This window comes from Falco punctatus, assembly GCF_963210335.1.
Source record: "Falco punctatus genome assembly, chromosome: 17".
NCBI lineage: Eukaryota > Metazoa > Chordata > Aves > Falconiformes > Falconidae > Falco > Falco punctatus.
Window position 1 is genome coordinate 1,204,676 of NC_137597.1, and position 19,907 is coordinate 1,224,582.

Sequence of the window (19,907 nt, forward strand, 5' to 3'; positions counted from 1 at the left end):
TGTCAGCTGGACCCCAGCTTTAAAGGCACAGGTGAAAATCTGTGGATAACACAGCTAAAACGCTGTTTTTCTCTGGCAGACGTTGAGTGACTGAATTCAACACTTATGCCTGCTGCCAGCACCCCAGCAGCCAGGAGGGAGCCAGCAGGGAGCTGAGCACCTGGGAAACACAGGAGTCCAGCTCCAACATCCCTCAGCTTTTTAGGGTTCCCTGCTCCAGAGCAGAGGGGACAGGCACAGGATCCCTAAGGGTAGCGTGACCCGACAGCAGCGAATGCTGGGCACCCACGGCCTCAGCTGGGGCAAAGCCTGGGGGTGCTCCCTCCCCAGCACGGCCACGCACTTGATGTGCTGGGCAAGGGTTGTGCTTGCTGCATCTGACTGGTGCTTGTGAAAAAAAAACCCTAGAGAGCCAGCCCAGTGCATCACATCCAGATCTGAGGCTGGATTAACAGATTTTTAACCCATTTTAAATCCATGCCAGGCAGTATGAGAGCTGTGTCTTTCTTGGGAGGGCTGATGTCCACATAGCGTGATTCACATGGGCCAAAAAGAAAAGCTGTAGCTTATTCTGCTTGAAATTTGGGATAGCCAGGAAGGGTAGGGTGCTGACACTAAATCAGCACTCTGGTATCAGAACTTGGTTTCCCAGCTGATCCTAGCTCCTCTGGTGTAGCTGCTCTGCAGGGACGAGCCCAAGGTCAGGTTCACAGGGTGACTCTGAAAGCAGCACTTGTCAGAGCAGGGCAGGGGTAGATGGCAAAAAGCTTTGCCTCACCATGCACCACAAGCCAAATGAGAACGTTCACAGCAGCCCACCTTCTCGTGTCTGTCAGCCAGCATTGCAACACAGCTGGCACCAGAGCTGGCTAGAGCAGTGTCAGAGGCGCCAGAGCTGAGCCTTCCACCCATTTTGGGCATGGGAACACAGCCTTGGCTCCTTCGGTTGTTAATGACACTGAATTGTCTTTGCTGGTTGGTCATGGTGGCTGGGAGTGTTCAGAAAGTGCCATTTAAACACGGGCTTCTGCTGCACAGTCTTTCCAAACCAAATGTGGGACAGGCCAGCGCTTGAGTGTTTCTGAGGACTGCTTCCCAAGACAGAGAGCACTGCCTCCCCTGGTCCCTGCTGCCAGCTCCCAGGCTGACACGGCTCCTAGCCTTTGAGCAGAAGCCGAGAGAGCAGGGGGCCATGCTCATCACGGCTTCGTCTGGCTGCAGGTTGAGGCTGGTGCTGCTCAGTGCAGATGTGCTGCACACACACAGCACAGCTTGCCGCAGGTTCATGCCTATGGCTCACACGCACTCCGTGCTTACATCCCGCTCCAGTTCCGCAGCAGTCCAGACCTTGCCGAGACCAGGCTTCTCCTCAGCAGCTGGCTAGGCTGTGCTAACGGGAGAGCCTCTGTCCCCAGCACAACCTTCTCGGGTTAAATCCCACCTGGAACCTTAACTCCCGAAGCTCTGCATGCTTCAGCTTCACAGCTTTCTAACAAGTATGAGAGAAGCACGCCCTCTCCGTGAGGTCAAGGATTTGAGCGTAAAGCCATCAGCTTGCACCTGGCACATCAAGTGCCCATTTTGCTCTGACCTAAGATCTTTTTTCACCTTCTGAGTAAGAGAAACCATTTATCACTGGAGCTAACAGTCTGCTCCAAGGAATCACAGGCAGAAAGACACAGGCTTCTCATTGAAGCTTTTCCTATTATTTCTTGCCAGCAAGCGTCTCGTGCTTCTCCAAGAACTTTAGAGGATCTGTCCAGAAGTGCCAAATCAGGTACAAGCCTCCATACCCCAGTAACTGGAATCCTGTTCTTTGAGAGAATGACGTGCAGCTGCAGCACTGACATCAACATTTGGCACGTTCACGAGGTCACATGCAAGGGGAGGAAGCCCATGCAGAAGTCTCTGAATGCCAAGCCCCACTCCCTCTGCCAGCTCTTTGTTTGTGCATTGGTCTCTCCCTGACACTTGAGCCACCTCTCTGTCCTAGCATGTGGGTTTTCAGCTCTGGGCACGCACAGCCCTGGAGATAACACAAACGGCTTCAAAGCAGTGTGCCAATAAAATACAGAGAGTCATCATCTTTCCATCAGGGGGAGACGGGGAACAGCTGCTCAGGCAATGGCTCCTGTGTCTAAACACAGCCCAGCACCAAGACTAGTGTTCCCATGGAGCCAAAGACCTTTCCCACAATTGCAGTGCCTGGCATCCTGCAGGGTCCCATGCTGGCAGCATGTTCATGAGCAGCAAAAGGATCCGCTTACAATGCACAGGGAAACCAGGATTTCCTGAGAAACAGTTTCCTAGAGCAAAAAGGGCTCTTCATCAAATGCAAAAGTTTCCAGGCAACACACAGATGTGGTTGAAATTTTTGAATGAAAACATGTTGGAGACATTTAGGTCTGAAGTGAAGGATTTTCTTTCAGCTGGGGTTTCATTTTACTTTTGATTTTTCCAAATTCAGCCTCAGGTTAATATGTGCAGGTGCTGCCTGTCATTAAATATTGCATTGTCATGGCTTAGCTTTTAGTGAATGAAATGTTTTGATGTCAGCATAAAGCATTATAATCAGCTAATCTGACATTTTCAACTAGAAAATGTATCAGAGTTTATCCCCTGTAAAATATTTCCAAATTTTGCCTGCTTCTTCCAGTTAGTAACAGACAGAAACTCCGCTATGCATCTGCTCCAACTCTCTACTTTGCGTGTAATTCTTTATTTGCTAATCTCAAGACTTTGGGATCCAATTCTGCCCTATACATGAGCTGGTGTAACCCCCCTGCCCCAAGATATGACTTGCAAAGGAAGAGGCATCCTGGCCCAGAGATCTTCCAGTAGTGCCTTGCCCCAGTTCTTCCCCATCTCAGCACCTTTTGCCCCCAGCTCAGGTAGAAGTCACACCCCATCTGTAACCGTACAGCCTGCCAGATCCTTTCTCTGATTTCTTGCCAGCCAGAGAACTAACAGGAATAACAGCATGCTGCCAGACCCCCTCAATGTGAAAGAAACCAGCCTGTTTACATGCACCTCTGGCCAGTTACAGGCTATCAGCTTCCTGCCCACCAGCCTTGGGCTCCACCAGCTCCTTTCAGTGGGTCTGACAGTAAATGGGGATGGGCTGGGGGTGATGGGCATCAGCTGTCAGGGATTCCTGAACAGCCCGGGGGGGGTCACAAGTTGGCAGCGAAGAGAGGATGCAATGAAGAGAGACAAGACAGAGTTGGCTGCTCTGGGCCAGATGTGCAGGGTCTCGTGTGCACAGATTAACTGTGGGCACCTTAGAAAGAGTCCAGCAGGGCTTTCAACTCTCAAGCAGAGTTGTAATTGAGTATTCAGAGAGCTTTCTTCCCTAATTCAAACACTGCCTCTCCTTAGAATTCCTGCTGATGCTTTTTCAGGATGTGTGGGGCCAAATGCTCCTTGTGCAGAACTTGGGCAATTGAAGGAAGGATGTAGATGACAGTGATTGCATGTGGCCCTGATATGCTGTTGGAAGAATGTCTATGGCATGTGTGTGCAGACCACAGCAACTTCACCTCAAACTGTTCCTAAAAAGAGAACCAGAACTCACAGCAAGTGCTCTGAATCAGGCATGGGTACTAGGCTGGTAGTCCAAAAGTCAAGGACATACTCAGGAAGCACTTGGGCCACAGGAGTTTCCACACACGGTGGCCCCGAAGGAAAGCTGGCATCCAGCACAGGCAGGCTGCCACTCAGATGTTTGCTCATGCAAACTTACCAAGAGCCACTGGGAGCAACGAGGTGACAACTTTCAAGAACCTCTTTGTATTGTCCTCAGCTTGGCTGGACCCCCACGCCCCAGGTCCTAGGAATCAGTGGTTTAGGCACCCTTGAGCCAGATGTAGTATTATTTACCCTGAATAGTCACAGGTAGATTTATCCTCTATTAATTTGTCTTCTATCTTTATCTTGTGTCTTTATAGGGAAACTCCACAAAATTCTTTACCATCAATTTGTAGCTAGAAAGTACATCCTCCCAGTACCTCAAACCAGCGTCTTCTTCTCTGTCACACCTCTCCTCACATGTCTCTGCCAAGGAGAAGAGTCCTCACATCTTCACCTCTACACTGACCCAGTTCCTTAGACCCTCTTCCCTCTCTTATCACGTCTGCTCCTTCAGCATAAGTTTTTTTGGTACGGTCCGACAAGCCTTGCTTTCTAGGTGGATCATTTACTCTCCTGGGAATATCTCTGTAGCAATTCACTTCTGTCCCCACCATGTGGGCTGCCACAGGGGTTCGACCATTGTGCTCCTTTGTCCACTGCTTTGTCCGATGCTAGTGACACAAGGGGGCTGCAAAGCCCTTTACTGCCCTGAAGAACAAAACCAGCCCTCTGCACACTGCATGTCAGCATGAACTGCCCATGGAGGTCTCCTTGGAGGTGCTGGGCAGGAGCCTGGAGCAGGCAGGGCAGACTGTAATGAATGAGCTACGTTCTCAGGCATCGCAGGCTGCAGAACAGCTCCAATCTGCTGGCAGGTGCCTCTGCCACGGTGTTTCTGGCTCCAACTTGTGGCTTACAACTGTCCTTGGCTCACCTTGACCCACTTTCTACCCTTCTGCACTGCTCTTCGTGGGGCTCAGCACCATGCCCCTCAGCCAGCCCTCAGGCAAGTGTGGCTCATGCCCCAGAGAAGAGCTGGGTAAGAGTTTCTCAACACAACAATTGTCTTCATAAATATCCTGCCTTAATCAAAGAAGAAGATGCCAACTTGAAAGCACAATATTTCCATGACTCAGTTGATTTCAAGGACGTTTACGTGGGGAATGTGACAGATGCACCAGTTGCATTTGTTTGCTGTTTACTGCTCATTATCTCTTGCAAGAGACTTTGGCTGGGCAGCAGAGAGGAAGATGCTCCTGGGTTTACCTTTCCCTGGTAGCTGTTCTGGGTGTTAAGAGGTTACCTACTTCAGCAGAGTGAGCAGTTTCACTTTCCATGAGAGTGACTAGGTCTGTTCCCAAAGAGGAGGGAAAGCCAGAGCGGGGAGTGAAAGCGAGTGGGGAGCTGGAGATCAACAGAGACCTGGAGAAGGGCAGGGAATAAACTCACACTCAGAACACAAGGGAACGTGAGGATCTTTCCAGGGATCTAGTGGAGACCATTTAGTTGCTAGAAGTCAGGATATTGCTGGGCTGTGGCTGCTCCAAAGGACACAGTGGACAGAAAGGGGATTTGCTTACAATCTCATTTTCTTGCTTTAAAAAAAATGTTCCTCACTCTAATTTGTGCCCCAATATTTCTTTTTCATTTCAAGGTTCTTTTGGTTTTGATGTGCTCACACTAAGGAAAAAGTTCATGTTGACCTAGCTCTAACACTGGCCAATTGAATCTCATTATGTGAATCCCGTAATGTAAAAAAGAGTTTTAAAGAGGCTGAGAGATCCTGCTTGGACACTTCCAGGACAGAAAGTATTTTTCTTTTCAAATGACTTTTGGTTTAGAATATCCTTTCTGGGATGACATTTTTTATATCATCCCAGAAAGTCAAAACTGGGGGGGGGGGGGGGGGGGGGGGGCAGGGGAGGAAGCCAAACAACACATATTTTTATTATTTTGATCAACCCAAAACAATTCTTTCTGAATTTCCCTGCCTGGAAGCAGAGGAACCGCCAAAGTGGAGGGGCTGGGAGGAGGCTCCACCAGCCTCCCCCTCACTCTGGTGTGTGAGACTCCCCGACTCCAGCCGAACCAGCTCTGTGTTAATGGCTACTGGAAGCACCAGGGCACTTGTACACCTGTAGGTCAGAAGACGTCAATGCCCATCGCGCTCATAACAGCTGTACCCAGCAAGACAAGCCATCTTCTCCCTGTCTTGTCACAGCACAAGTGCTTTCCCTTTTTATTGCCATGCAGACTCTCCTCCGGCAACTAGAACAGTTGCAGCCAGGAGACAGAGCCCATGAGAAAAATCTCTAGGAGCAGACTTAGCAAAATTTGTATTTTGCCTTTTTGGAAAACACATCCTCATGTTTTGATCCAAGGTTCATCTCTGTCCCATGGCACGGTAACTTCTGGAGGCAGCTCCTTGCTGCTTCTCAGCCACGTCTCATCCATGTGGCTGCAGCCTATTCTGCCAAGGAATCTGCCCTTCTCCCTGCCTTGGCCGTGCACCCCAAACCTTCCTTTCTCCTCTGCTGTCCAGGCAGAACCTTCCCCTGGCGTGCCCTGTGGGCCCTGGGTGAGTCCTGTTCACTGACGGCCCTGACCTGGCAGATGGTTTCCAGGAGTTAGCGCTTCTTGTTCTCACATCAGCCATTCCCAGCAGCAGAAGCGCGTTAGTCCTCTGCTCAGCCCCTTTCTGCTTTCATGTGTGGAGGGCATGTAAAGTGGTGCAGAGCCAGGGCAGCTACGGGAGAAGCTCCAAGTGGAGTGGCATGAGAGTTGTTCTTGCCGTAGGTCACTGCTATTCACCCACAGACCAGACTTCAGAAGACCTGCTGGTGCAGGGATGGGCTTAATCTCACCTTGGCAAACTGGCCTTGGCTGAGTCTTTATTATTGAAACATTGTGGAGATCTCGGATAGGGCCTACACGTGGGGGATGATCTGAGATGACTGATCTATTTTCAAACATGGAGAGGTGGGAGTAGAAACACGTTCTGCTCTTGCCTATTGCAGTGATATGGGATTGAAGCAGGGCTGGTGCCTCCAGATATGGTGTAATGCAAATAAGCTCTTACTGCTTTGATCTCTTTATCTTCCCTTTCTCCTCTTCTTCATGAAGACTACCTTTAGTGTAGTTTTCAACCTGCAGGCTTTTAGGAAAAATTTCAGCTGGTTCTATGGCCCCAAGTACCATTCTATCGTCAGCCCCTGCTTTACCCCGAGCAATTCAGGCATTTTGTGGTGACCTCGGAGATTTCAAGATAAAGAGGAAAGGAGATAACAAGAACCTTTATGAATCACTGTAGTATAATCTAAAGAATTTTTAAAACCATCATTTCTTGCCTTTGGGCTTCTTTTCTAAAGGTGGTGTAATGGTGTGTTTTTCACTGGATGCTGACATGAGTGGCCAGAAGATAGGTAGAGCCATTGCTCATCTCCTAGTATTTCAGAGAGATGAGAGGGTTTCATGCCTTGCAAGAGCAGGTCTAGCATTGGACCTTTCCAGGATAAGTATGGGAATTTTAGTCTGTTTTGTACAGTTCCTGCAGAAGTCAGGCTGCTGGACTGGCAGGTCTTAATGCTATAAATGTACAGTTAATGAATCAACAGGATACCAGGTCATTAGCTTCTCCACACAATCACAAAAATTTCTGCTCAACTGCCTGAGAGTAAGGGAGGTCTTTTATACAGTCCAGGAACCCATGTGTTCAGCACCAACACTGAGAGGTTGAGTCCATGCTGAGAAGAAAGCACATTAATATCCTGAACATCTCAAAAAATGCAAAGATACTCATATAGTGGAGCAATTTAGGGCTTGAGAAGATAGTCACCATTTGGGATTCTTAGTAGCTTCCTGTAGGCTCAGAACCTGAGGCTAACGGTCAGATATGTTCTGTGGGGTGACCCTGCCTCCTTACAAAAGAGGAGCACAAGGTCCACTTGCTTAAATACAGAAAATCCTGACCAGTGGCTTGAGCAATGTCTGTCGTCACTTCCAGCTGTCGCCATATGCATGGGATTTCACCAAGGCGTGGAGAGCCAGGAGCCCACAGACTCCCACTGCTGACCCCCCGAAGGTCTGTCCCTGGAACCACACTCTGAGCTTGCAAACACCTTGTAGATCAAAGATCTGCTTGAAGGCAGCTGCTTCGCCTGGCTCTCACAGCAAGAGGACACGGGCTTCCCGTCATGCTGAGTGACAGAGGGATCCATGGGGAGCACCTCGGGGGGCTGAGGATGCTGACCTGACTTTCTGCCCCTTGGCAGTACAGAGGGAGGTGGCTGGAGAATGGCAGCACAGGAGCTGCTCTTTCTGTAGAAAAACTCCTGGTCCTGTGATGGCTCCCAGGAGATGTCTCTGCCAGACATCTTGAGCCAGGGGCACACCTGGCTCTGAAGTCTACGTGCTTGGCCTCAGCCAAAACTGTATCACCGCAGATTTCACCTTCAAACCCTCCTGACGGAGCAGCCACGATCTCGTTGTGTCACTGTCATGTGGCTTCAGCCTGTTCTGCTTTAGGGCTGTTGACTTCTGCTTGTGTTAATTCACGTTACAGTGCATCTCTAGCAAAGCCCTTTGGGGAGGAGGTATGTCAGGAGTTTCGGGGGCCGTGGGCAGGGTTCATCTCTCCCCAGTTTTGTGGGCAGCTTTTAGACACCTTGGGTTCTTGTGAGACACATCAGTCCTGCCGTCCCTGGAGGTACGTCCTGAGGATACTGCTTAATCTTACCTTGGGCAAGTATTGCAAGGTGCCCCTCACGTGGACCCACATATTGTGGCACAAGAGACATCCCTTCTGCCTAAGAACTTGCACTTCCAGCAGGTCTCACAGGTGCCGTCACCGGAGCTGAGTCTGTTGGGACTGGGCTGCTTCCTGCAGGGACATCCATGGCTCTGTGTTTCAGAGCACCAGCGCCACAGCCTGCATCCCACCTGCCCAAGCAATTATGCCAAAGACAAATCCCTTTGATCTTTAAAGTTTGTATCATCCCTGAACTAAAATGCTGTGGTAACCACCTCACAGCACTGGTAGCGAGCACAGCAGCCAGTCGTACTGGGGTACCCAAAGTGCGGTGTGTGTCACATCATTTTTTGGTAAGGAAGATCAGCTAATCAGTGAATAATCAAAGGTTGTTCATGAAAGAAGGCGACATCAAAGCAAATAATTTAAGGAACCCCTCGAGGGCCAGAGGAGTTGTAAGGTCTGAGGCTGAATCACATGAGCTCAGTTTCCATGAACTGTGTCTCAGTTTTCCTGCAGGTACAAGTTAGAAATGCTTACGATAAATGTTTAGAATTAGTTGGGGAAGGGGGGGATTTTAAATCACACTAATTATAGCCATGATGGCTTTGGTGCAGCGCCATTTGAAAGCATAGGTAATTTCAACACCTAATGCAAGAGGCCTTAAAAGACATCATTTCATGGTAAACGGGAGTGATACCAGAACGGAGTTTTGGTTCCAGGAGTAGGAGTTGACTGTCTGTGTTTCAGACCACAGCCATGCAAAATGATCCGATGGTGAAAGGTTTCCTGCTTTTATTTGATAGCTTACAGAGAGGACAGGCAGGCCAGTCATGAGAAAGAGGAACACGGGAGCCCCAGGGCAGCAGAGGGATGGCTCGTCCCAGTGCACCGGTGCAGTGTGGTTGCTTGAGCCCAGAGGCAAGAATCTGGACAGTTCCTCTGCTGGTCCTACATTGCAAGCCTGTTGGAAGCTGCAGCACCCCTTTTCCTCTCCTACTTTTAGAGTTTAAGGGACTTTGGGGTCTGAATTATGTTCTTTGCGCATTTCTGTAATGCCTGCTATGGTACGGTCCCCATCTTTGTAGTGGTTTCTCCAGTGCAGATGACAATAACTGTGCTTACCTGTGAGTGTGCCAGCACCTTGACTCCACTGGATGTTGGTCACCCAGAAGAGAGAGCTATTTGGGAAAGCCAGTGCCATTGACAGAGCTGAGAAAGGTCAGAGGAGTCCCTAACCCATTTATCCCATGAATCCTTCATCCTTCTGCCAGATATTTGTTGCTGAAAAAAAGAAAAATCCAAAAAGGTTCAAATACCATGAGTTCCTTTTAAAATTAACTGTGTGGCCCATTGAAGTAACCACCCTCAAACACCTGAAGAGATAAATAGCTTCTCTGATTACTCTGACAGGAAGCATTTCCACTCTTGCATGCAAGGGGGATGTACATAACACAAGGAACCTTACTAAGAGGAAAAGCATGAGCTTGGGAAAACACAGCAACAAGTCAACAACATCTTTACATGAGTAATAAGTCAAATATTTACTCCCACAACACTTCAGGCAAGAATCCTGTGCCTCAGGTTTTACACAAGCATGGACAGCCTGTGGAGAAACATCTCATATTCCTGTGGCCAGCAAAATCACTGGGTCCAGGACTGTGCTCAGGAAGTTCATTTCCAGCCCTTGGAGGAGCCTGTTCTTCCTTCACACTCTTTCTCTGCACCATCCCTGCCCTGCCTCATGCCATGGCCAGTCCAGGAACTTCACCATGCCAGGCCAGGTGTGATGCCCACTGCTCCAAAGAAGCTGGTGTGGGGCCCCTGCAGGATGTCATACTGGGGAGCGAGTGGCAAAGCTAGGGCGCTGGCACCACGTCTGCCCTGCTGCTCCTCAGCCAGCACAGCGCTGCCGGGGTTTGCACCGTGGGCACCCCCTTTTCAGTACTGCGAGTGCAGGTGTGCTGCACTCGAGTCCTACAGGACTGCAAACCACCAGAACATCCAAACACCCAAAACATTAGTGAATTTTAAATAAAATGACCCAAAACATTCCCCAGGCAATAGCCTTGGAGATCAGGGCTGGATTTTTTCTTCACTGCCCCAAGAGATGGTGGGAGAGAGCCCCTTCCCTCAGACCTGTCCACAGCCAGGATGCTTTGGAAAGTGTCTCCTGCAGCAAGCAAGGAGTATTCCCTACACTGCCAGCAGAAGGCAACTTAAGGACTATGCCCCAGAATTTCAAGCAGATATTGGATAGTTTAGATGTGTGTTTTGTTTCATAGCCTTCCATTTTATGTTATTTTTCGTTATTTTTACATTGTTTCACAACATGTCAAAACATCAGGCCGATTCTTTACAACATAAACAGGAGACACTTTGATGTAGGAAAAAAAGATGTTTTAATGGGTGCTAAGTAGCAACTGCCCTTAGGGTTTTAAACATAAAAATAGAACCAGCACAAAATAATATTTTAACCCTTCTATTGTATCCCAGGATCATCTAAATATAGAATGCAGTGTTGCACGCAGAACAATGCAGACAATAACTTTATTTCTGCATTCATTCTGAAAACAGAATTTTGAATTCTCATAGGTCTTTTGGAGATTTTTCTACCACTTCTTTGGAGAGCAAAAAGTTATAAAAAAACCCCAACAACAACAACTTTACCAGAATATCTCTAAATAGGGCTCACAAAACCACACAGTTTTGTCACAGGACACGTCTCCAGGGAAGTTGTAAAGGCAGGCTTTAGACTCTCCTTCCGTGTAACCTGCCTCCACCAATGCCAAATAGGTCTGGTCAGAAAGTGATGGGTTATTTTGTGGAAAATGGTGCAAATTGAAGAAGCTCACAACCCCAAAATTTTTAAGCCTCTTCACTAGCAGAACTTGGGATTTTTTTTTCACTGAAGAATACAAAGGAATCACAGTATTTTTTTCAATAAACTTATTTTCCACTGAAGCAATTTTGTACCCAGAGCCCAAAGCCACCCTGTGATGCTCCAGGGCATTTGACACATGATGTGCAGTGTCACCTCTTGGGTCAGCAGGATCCCAGTTAAAATGACGGCGTGCTGTGCAGATGGCAGCTTGCTCAGAGGGGTCCCTCTTGTATGGCTGTGTTGTGCTGAGCCACCTTTTTCCTTCATGTTTCGGTCCTTGTCCTTGGCACAAGCCTCCTTCCCCCATGCGTTTGTCCAACACCAAGACAGGCTCCCACTGACTTTGCGGGGAGAGAGCACAGCCTTCCTCAGGCTCACAAGTCTGTGAGACTTACAGGAAGAAAGAGTCAAGCAAAATGCCTTTCTTTATACGTTGTGCCTCCTTATTCTCACATTACGAGAGACACCTGCCTGCCTCTGCCGTTTAGCCTAAGCAGTCCGAAGGAGCCAAGCGGTGTCCTTGCCTATACACAACGACCAAAAATAGCCCCTTTGCCTCACACAAGTCTCAGTGCCTCAGATGGCCTTTGACCAGGATTGGTTTGGTTGGTAGGAGATATGTCCCATACATTCCCATCAGTTTTAACCATGCCAGCTTTTAATTCAGCCTCATCTTTCCTCATAGTCGTAGAAATCAGTTCTCACTTGCACTCATCTGGATGCAGCTTGCTCCAGACTTGGGTAACAGGTGGTTTTCTGCATGTGCAGCTGCTCCTGAGGGCACAGTTGCAGCTATCAAGTATCAGACCTCCTGAAGAGCCTCGGAGCCCAGAAGCATCCTTGTTTTTTTCAGCTTCCAGATTGTCTAATGCACCATTTACTGCAAACTTTGCTGCTCATCTCCTATGAAGTTGCCAGCTCTGCAGCAGGTGGCTCACAGTGACTTTGTAACGTGCTACGGGTTTAAGACTCGGAACAGCCCCTGGACCCCTTGCGTGACAGCACAGGCTCCTCTGTGAGGGGCTGTCAGACCCTAGGCAGGTAGGAGATGACCCTTTAGCTGGAGATGGCAAAGACTGAGACTAGCACAGTCAGGCAGATTCCTTCCACCACCTGAGCTCAGAGTTTGTCAGCCACAGAGCCAACGTCCATCCCTTGTTCCTGGTGTTGCTCTCCAGTTTTTCCAGTTTAGACAGGTCTGTCCAACAGGATGTGCCCCCTCATCCATGGCTCACCTTCTCCCCCAAAGCAGTGTCTGTGTGTGCTGGAAAAGCTCCCTGTGGTGACTGGTGTGACTGGTGCTCACGGAAAGATGCTTCTGTGCCCAGGTCCTACTCCAGAATCGCTGGGCTTCCTGCTCACTCTCCAAAAACTGAGACACTGATAATGCTTGTGCTGCTAGAAAACATCCTAACTTGCTCCTTAACTTGCAGGAGCTCAGGCAGAGCATCCTGAAGGAGCAAGCGTCTCTCTGGTTGCTCCTCTCCACCCCTTTGCAGGCAGAGCCTTGGTGCGATAACGTGCTAACACTGAAATGCCCATTGCAGGGGCTTCTCATATTCCCTCTTAGCAGGCTCTGTAAGCCTGGAGTTGGGGTTTATTCCATGCAAGCCACAGCATGACTGATCAGAGACTTCTGGCTTTCTTTCCTGCTAGAGACCTGAGCATGAACAATATCAGCTGGCTGCAGCCCCGCGCCCTCCGCCACCTGCGCTTCCTGGAGGAGCTGTGAGTATGGAGCGGCTGCACCGGGCATGGCAGGGTCGGGGCGGTGGGGAGGGCACTGGAGGGGGTACATGGGGCTCTGGCAGCAACCCCCAGTGCTGTCACCACGGCTACAGGCTGAGATGCAAGGAGATGGCTGCATGGGAGAGGGTTTGTTTGCTACTCTAGCCTAGGGTTTTGTCAGAAGTCATTACCTTTAGGCTGAGATGGTGCATGTGCCAAAAGCAGAAATAAAAGAGGACCCAAGGCATTATGCAGAAATCAGCTCTGTACCCCGGAGCAGAGCCAGCAAGCACGGAGCTTCATTTACCCTTCTGCACAGAGGGTCAGGGTCCCCCTTCACAGCCTCCTGCAGTCCGTAGACACATGATGTCCTGGGCACCTGGCAGTTCAGATGGCCATGAGCTGGGACAATCAAAGTCCAAAAAATTCACCTGGGAGGCTGAGGTGCCCCATTGTGCACCAATGCGTACTGCGGTCTGAGCAGACACACTCAGGCACAGCAGCAATCGCAATCACCAGCATCAGCATGTGGCTGTGTGTCAGTGAAGGAGTGGCCCCACTTCTGGAAGTGTGAAAATTAACCACCAGCATTAGAAATCACTGGAATCCCTTGGGAGCCCCAAAAATGGGAGCCTGGGAGGGCAGAATATTGAGGTGGGCCATTTCTGCACGGGTAAATTGCACCTGTATGGTCTTATTCCACTTGACCATGAGAAATACCTCCAGGTGTTATTCTCATGCTGATGCTCTTTTCAACACAATAGCTTCTGCTGGAAAATGCAGTTTCTTCAAAACAATGTTACTACATCACATGAAATATTAATATTAATGTTGCATTTGAAGTATGCGTTGTAAACTTACTGTATATATAACACTTGCTACAGCCTCATCTGACTAAATGAAACACTTCGACTTTACTGAATAAGTTCTCGCACCCACTACCGTACATGACATTGACCCTTCAAAAATGGTATTTTTTTTCCAAAATATCACAATTGCCTACAGAACAGGTGTTTGCACTACCCTGAATGGAGGCATTTTTGTCTCCCAGGTGTGCCAGCCCACATGTTCTTTAGTGGAGCGACCCTGAATCACCAGCATTCAGTACCACAGTATAACACCAGTGATGTGCACAGGTTGTGGTGCTGACCTGCCTAACACCTTACTGACATGAGCCTCTGCACTGTGTGACCGTGTACCATGCTCAGGCATCACTGTCATGAGCAGAAAGTCCTGTCTGTGCATTTGAAAAAGAGCTTGCAGATGAGTGTGCACACTTATGTGGCCACTTAGACGCAAAGACAAACTTAGTTCTCTGACTATTTCATCTTGACTACAGGGAGCAGACCAGATAGTGATGCTCATTATTCCCATAACAGGTCAAATCTCTCATAACTACCAAATCATATGACAGGTTTTTAACTTCAAATGGTCTTGTAACTTCTCTGCATCTGTCCATAGTTTCTATTCATTAGACTTGTAAGGACTCCAGCTACCCGAACTTCCCTCCCCATTAGGTATTTACAGGCGGAGCAGGAGTTATTTTTTATCCTCCTTTGGCTTCTGAGTTTGGGCTGCCCACAGAAGGTGGGTTTTTCAAGACTTCACATCCCTCTCGCAGCCTTTCTCTTTTCATTTTGCCAACATCTGTGTTGAAGTGTGACACCCAAAGCATTCACTGGGGATAGTACAGCTTTAGACACACAAAGACCATACTCTGTTGTATACAATTAACAGTTGTCTTGCTGCAAGCAATTGTGTCCTGATTACATGTCATGTACAAAGAGAACAGTCTCAACCAGCAATGAATAAATATTCAGAGGCTCCAAAAGACGCAGCTTCCCACAGCCAAAAATAATTAAAAATGAAACAGGCAAAGAGGAAAAATTTAAACAGGAAAATCTGAAAAATAATTGGAAGTTGTTAGAGAACATTTTACTAGAGGTTCAAAATGCCACAAGTCTTCATTCGGAAAGCAAAGGTATTTTGACTAGGAAAAAACCATCACAGTTAGGAGAAGAAATGCAAACTGCAGCATTATATATCTATATATATCTATGCATACCCAAGTTTGTGCTTGAATTTGATAGCAGTAAGACAGTAATCCTATTTATGGAAATCAAATGATTTATATGAAAAAAGCAAGGAAGGTTTCTTATCTATTATGAAGAACTAAAAGTGATGGTTTCAACAACATCATCTAGGCTGGGGCAGAGTGTACATTAATCATAGGGCTGTCATCAAACAGTAATGCAACTTGCCTGGCATTTCCCCTTGCTCTTTTCACTTATATCTTTACCAAAATTTCATCCCAAAACATTACATCAAGACCATGACATTCAGGATGGGATCACCCTCAGTGCCAGAATGTGCACAAGAATCAAACAAACAAATCTCGCCTCTTTATACATACTCAACAGAAGTTTCTTCAGGTTTCACAGCTCAAATCTCTGCAGATTTCATCTACCCAGAACAAATTCCCTTGGGTCCTGGTGGGAGACAGGCAGCACGTGAGACCCAGCCTTCTTCCCCGCGGGAGAGCTGCCCATGCTAGGGCACGAGTGAGTGAAGACCAGGGAACCCCGCTGAGCGATGAGGGACAACCCCAGTACCTCAGTGTCAGTGCCACCGGGGAGGAGGGAGACCCCCCTGCCCACCCACCTGCCCCACTGCCCACCCACCTGCCTGCCCACCCCACCGCCCTCCAGGAAGAGCAGGGCTGACAATGAGGAGGACTCTGCTGCAGCCTCTCCTTGCTGCAAGTGCCCATCTTCAGTCTGATAAACCCTTCTGGCAGGTCCCTCACCCCCGGGGGTTTGGGGTGACCGTACAGCCCAGCCTGCCCCCCGGGCTGTTGTGTTGTTACACCCTTGGTCAACTGGGTGAGCCCGCAGCAACTGAAAACAAAACTTGCAAAATTTAATTCAAGGTGAACCAAAACTGATGTTCTAGAGTGCTGGTCAGCCCAAAACAGTTCTTTTAACCTGAAAAAGAAAAGTTTGGTTTATTTTCAGGTTACTTAACTTTTACTCTTTCACTTTGGGTCAAACTTGAAAAGAAAATAGTATTTCAAATGGTATATGCCTTATTGCAAAGGTGCCTTAAAAAAGATGCTTGAACGTTCTGAAAAAAATCAGAGGGTCCTCAGCCAAAAATATTTGCCTAATTCAACACAGATTTTCAAATCTCCTTTCCAGGTCCCCTGGACACTCTTATTTTTAAGGGACATTTTTACCTTGGTCTAATGCTCAGAAACATCCCAGAAACTCCTGACACCCCTGGCCCTTGAGCACATGGGAATGTGATCTGTAACCCTCATTTTCTCTGACAGTCAGAGAAAGCCCGTGTTCCTCCGCCTCCTTCACGAGCTCCTCGTAGTTCCCCTCTCTGGCTCTGCTGCTGCCAATCTTCTCTCGCATTAGATCTAGTCCCAGTAGCCCAGGGTCACAGCGGCTTGGAGGAGAGATGGTGTTTCACACCTTTTACTATTCCTCCTCTTTCTGTGCCTCTGGCTCTATGACTCTCTACTTTAGCACCATCTCAGGCTCTTCATGGTGATGTTTCATGGAAGTCAGAGACCAGCTGGACTCAAGGCTCAGCTTGTGCATGGAGCTGGGGTTCAACCACAGAACAGGAATAATGGGAAGGGGAAAGCAAGCTGCAAAATGGGTAGATGAAGCACGTGTGTCTCATGGACGCTGAGGATAAACGTGCCTTGTTGCACATTATCCAGGCTACTGTGGAGCACAGTGAATCCCAGCTGCTGGATCCACCGGAGTATGTTAGTCCTCTGCATGCACCCATGCCGGGTGGGGGAATGCAAAGAACAAGTGAGAGCAGGGTGGCACATGAGGGTCTTGAGGGCAGAGAAGCAACAACCCAAGCCACACCATGATGTCCAGCTGGGCTGTGGCCCACAGAACATTTCTGCATTAGCTCAGGTCTCCTCTGGAGACCGAACAGCCGTGCCCCAGAGAGGACCGGAGGCAACGCTGTGGTTAGGGCACAGCTGAGGGCACCAGGACTGCTCCAGCTCAAACTGCTCACTCACTGTGTGGTCTTGGTAAAGTGATTTTCCCTGCCAGTGCCTCTATTTACCCATCCATTCAGCGACAAGAATGGGCCTCTCAGGTGTGCCAGGACCTGTTAGTCATTAGTTTTTACTGCGAGCTGCTGAGGAAGGTGTTGCGGATGCAATTAGCACTCATGATCAGAGGCTGCCAAGAGACCAGATTCTCCAGTTTCAGCTGGCTTTGAAGAGGCAATGCCACTGAGCCCTCCTCTCCATCAGGCTGCGCTCCCCTCTGTCACCACCAGCCTCCCGCTCCAGCAGGGACGCGGAGCAGAGGCAGGGTCCCAGCCCGGGTCCTTCCCTCCACAGAAAACTGCCGGTGACAGAGGTGTTCAGACCTGGGCCTCACACAGGCAGGGAGCAGCCCAGAGTTAAGTGTGTCTCCTCTTTGTTTCTTTCTTTTTTTTCTTCCTTTTTCTCTTTTTGGCAGCAGGAAGATTGTTTAAAGTTGCTAATAAATTCCAGTTAATGAAGCCTGAAAAGCCAGAGCTGGGAGCCAAGAGAAACAAGAGCAGTCAGTACAGAAGGAATAGAAAGAGGATCTTGAAAGCCGGCCTGGGAATAATAACATGTTGAAATGTGTTCGCCGGCAAGGGCTTTGTTACCGCGCTTTGAATCCAAACATAAGCGCTTCATGCCAAGAAGAGAAACTGCAGCCAAAGGCAGGTGTTCATTGCCATTCACCTCCTGCTTCAGGGCACAGCGGCAAGATCAGACCCCTTCCCAGCCACTGGCTCTTTCACCTGCCTCTTCTCAGGCCCTGAGGGCAGAGGGACTCACCGTCATGGGGAGTGCTGTGCCTCTGCATCCTTGCAGGCACAGCAGGACCAGGACCCACACTGCAGCACAGGCTGTTTCCTTTGCCAGGCAGCTCAAGGGACTGGAGGCCGAGAAACTGCATAAAAGCAAAACGAAAGAACATGCAAGTGTGTATGCTAGGAATGTGAACACAGCAGCCCCCTTCTCCCCCCTTGCCCCCTACTCACTCCTCTTCCCAAGCGGGCACAAGGCCCATCGTAGGCTGCGGAGCACCAGCAGCGCTGCAGTGTGCCCCTGCCCCATGTTGGAGCACCCAGCACCACCCACATCAGCTCCCAGACATCTGAAACATCTACCTTTGGGGGTGCTGGCCAGCGCAGGGTCTCTCCTTCCAAGGCATTGTCATTCTTGTAAGAGGCAGCACTGCAGTAATGCCTGACCCTTTGGGGCATGACTCCCTGTGGAGCGATAGCTGTGTAAAGGCTGCTGACGGTTCTGGGCAATGCACAAGTGTGCTGGCATCATGGTGAAAAGCCTTTCCTGGAGCAGTGCAGTAACATGCCTGGAGCCGGGTACTCCTCGGAAATCAGCTTTGGGGGGTTTCCATGACACAGCAGGCTGCAGAGGTACCTGGTAGAGAGACAAACACTTGTAGGGCCATGAGCTTTCTGTGGCACTGCTCCTTTGGTAGCCACCTTGCCCGACACAGCTCTCCATTTGCACATGGCTCTAGGTGAGGAGCTGCATGCAGCTCCTCCGAATGCTTGGATACCGCAGGTCCCCCAGGATGCTGCCTAGCTCCTGTGTCTGAGAAGGCACCAGGGTGCAGCTTGAGGGGGCTAGCCCTGGTTCATCAGGACCTTCTGTCCTTCTGGTTGACGTTGGTCCTTGACAGAGGATAGCACTGGTTGCCAATTGAGTGTGTGGGCAGAGGCACAGAGGGTTAAAGGATAGTTAATCTCATGAAGCCTTCCAAAAGTTTTCTTTGTGTAATCTAGGATGGTGTGGAGGCAGATGATGGCTAAGGTGCAGGCGGGGACTGGAGAGAAGGGCTTCTAAGGGGTTCTCCATCATGTGGATTGAAAAAAAATGAAGCCAAGTTATTGCAGGGGCCCAAGTCAAATTCAAAATGTTGTGAATATTTAGAGATTTCCATTCTTTTTCTACTCCACTTAGGCTAGGTATAGTGTTCAGCAACTGAAAAAATCCTTGCAAGTGAGTATACCTGGCCCCAGTTTTCCTGAAAACTGCCTTCCAAATGACTAGCTGTTTTGGGGTACCCCAAGTGGGGCACCCAGAAAAGTCAAAACTGCTCTGAAGGTTTGGAGGGGACAAATATCCCCTGAAAACCTTCGACAGTTTGTAATGTAAGGGGATGGAGTGAAGGCATTCAGTGTCCTGTATCGGGTTCTTCATTAAGGAGTTGTGTCTTATTAAATCTTACCTGGCAAATGAGTCCGAACTAGCTTGCATATAACATTCATGTGGGTTGAAAACTGGCTTGAGGACCATAAACAAAAGAAATTAATGCCATCAATCTATCGAGTTGGAACAGGCACTCAGTGGGGGTACGGAGAACAGATTGAGAAACAGGCCTGCATAGTCTCCTCCTCAGGGATGGAGGAAGGCAGTAAAGACCACGTTAGAGACACCTCCAGGTGATACCAGACTAGGACCAGCTGCAGATTCCTGTGTGGGAAGGGAGAGTCCAAGCCTGGCCCTTTTCTCAAATGTACCATGTTTTCACTTGCATGACTCAACTGGCCTGATGCCTGTTTAGCACCAGCATGAGAACAAACTCAAGCATGACACGCAGCCCGTGGTCCCCTGTGCACCCAGGGGATGGCACAGTCTTGGCACGATGACACTGTTTAGACAGGAGCATGGGGAGTTTATCTGGGCACATATTCTGCCTTGACAGTGTTAGTGCTTGAGAAATGAACCAGAGCCGGAGATCAAAGGAGGAGGCTGACATGCTCAATAAAGATCTGGCAAGGGGAAAATTCCACTGGGATATGGACACACATGTTTGTCCTGTCCTGCCAATGGGCAATGTTCCTGCCTCCTAATGTGAGTGATAAGAGCAT

General features: G+C 49.0%; 1 protein-coding gene and 1 long non-coding RNA gene across 11 annotated transcripts in view; one reads left to right on the forward strand and one right to left on the reverse strand.

Moving 5' to 3' along the window:
* Positions 1–19,907, forward strand: part of LGR6 (leucine rich repeat containing G protein-coupled receptor 6) — a 141,233-nt gene that overhangs the window by 42,369 nt on the left and 78,957 nt on the right. For 2 of the 3 annotated variants that reach the window (XM_080367437.1, XM_080367439.1), the window contains exon 2: positions 12,918–12,989. The exons of the other annotated variant lie outside the window; for it this stretch is intronic. In XM_080367437.1, coding sequence (XP_080223563.1) covers positions 12,918–12,989 — 72 coding nt within the window. The remainder of the gene's footprint in view (positions 1–12,917; positions 12,990–19,907) is intronic. 3 annotated transcript variants of the gene reach the window in all.
* LOC308054513 overlaps positions 5,537–19,907 on the reverse strand; it is a 113,480-nt gene continuing 99,109 nt past the window's right edge. For 7 of the 8 annotated variants that reach the window (XR_013924134.1, XR_013924135.1, XR_013924136.1 and 4 more), the window contains one exon: positions 5,537–18,450. This is a non-coding gene — a long non-coding RNA (uncharacterized lncRNA). The remainder of the gene's footprint in view (positions 18,451–19,907) is intronic. The other variant, XR_013924140.1, reaches the window with a different exon arrangement.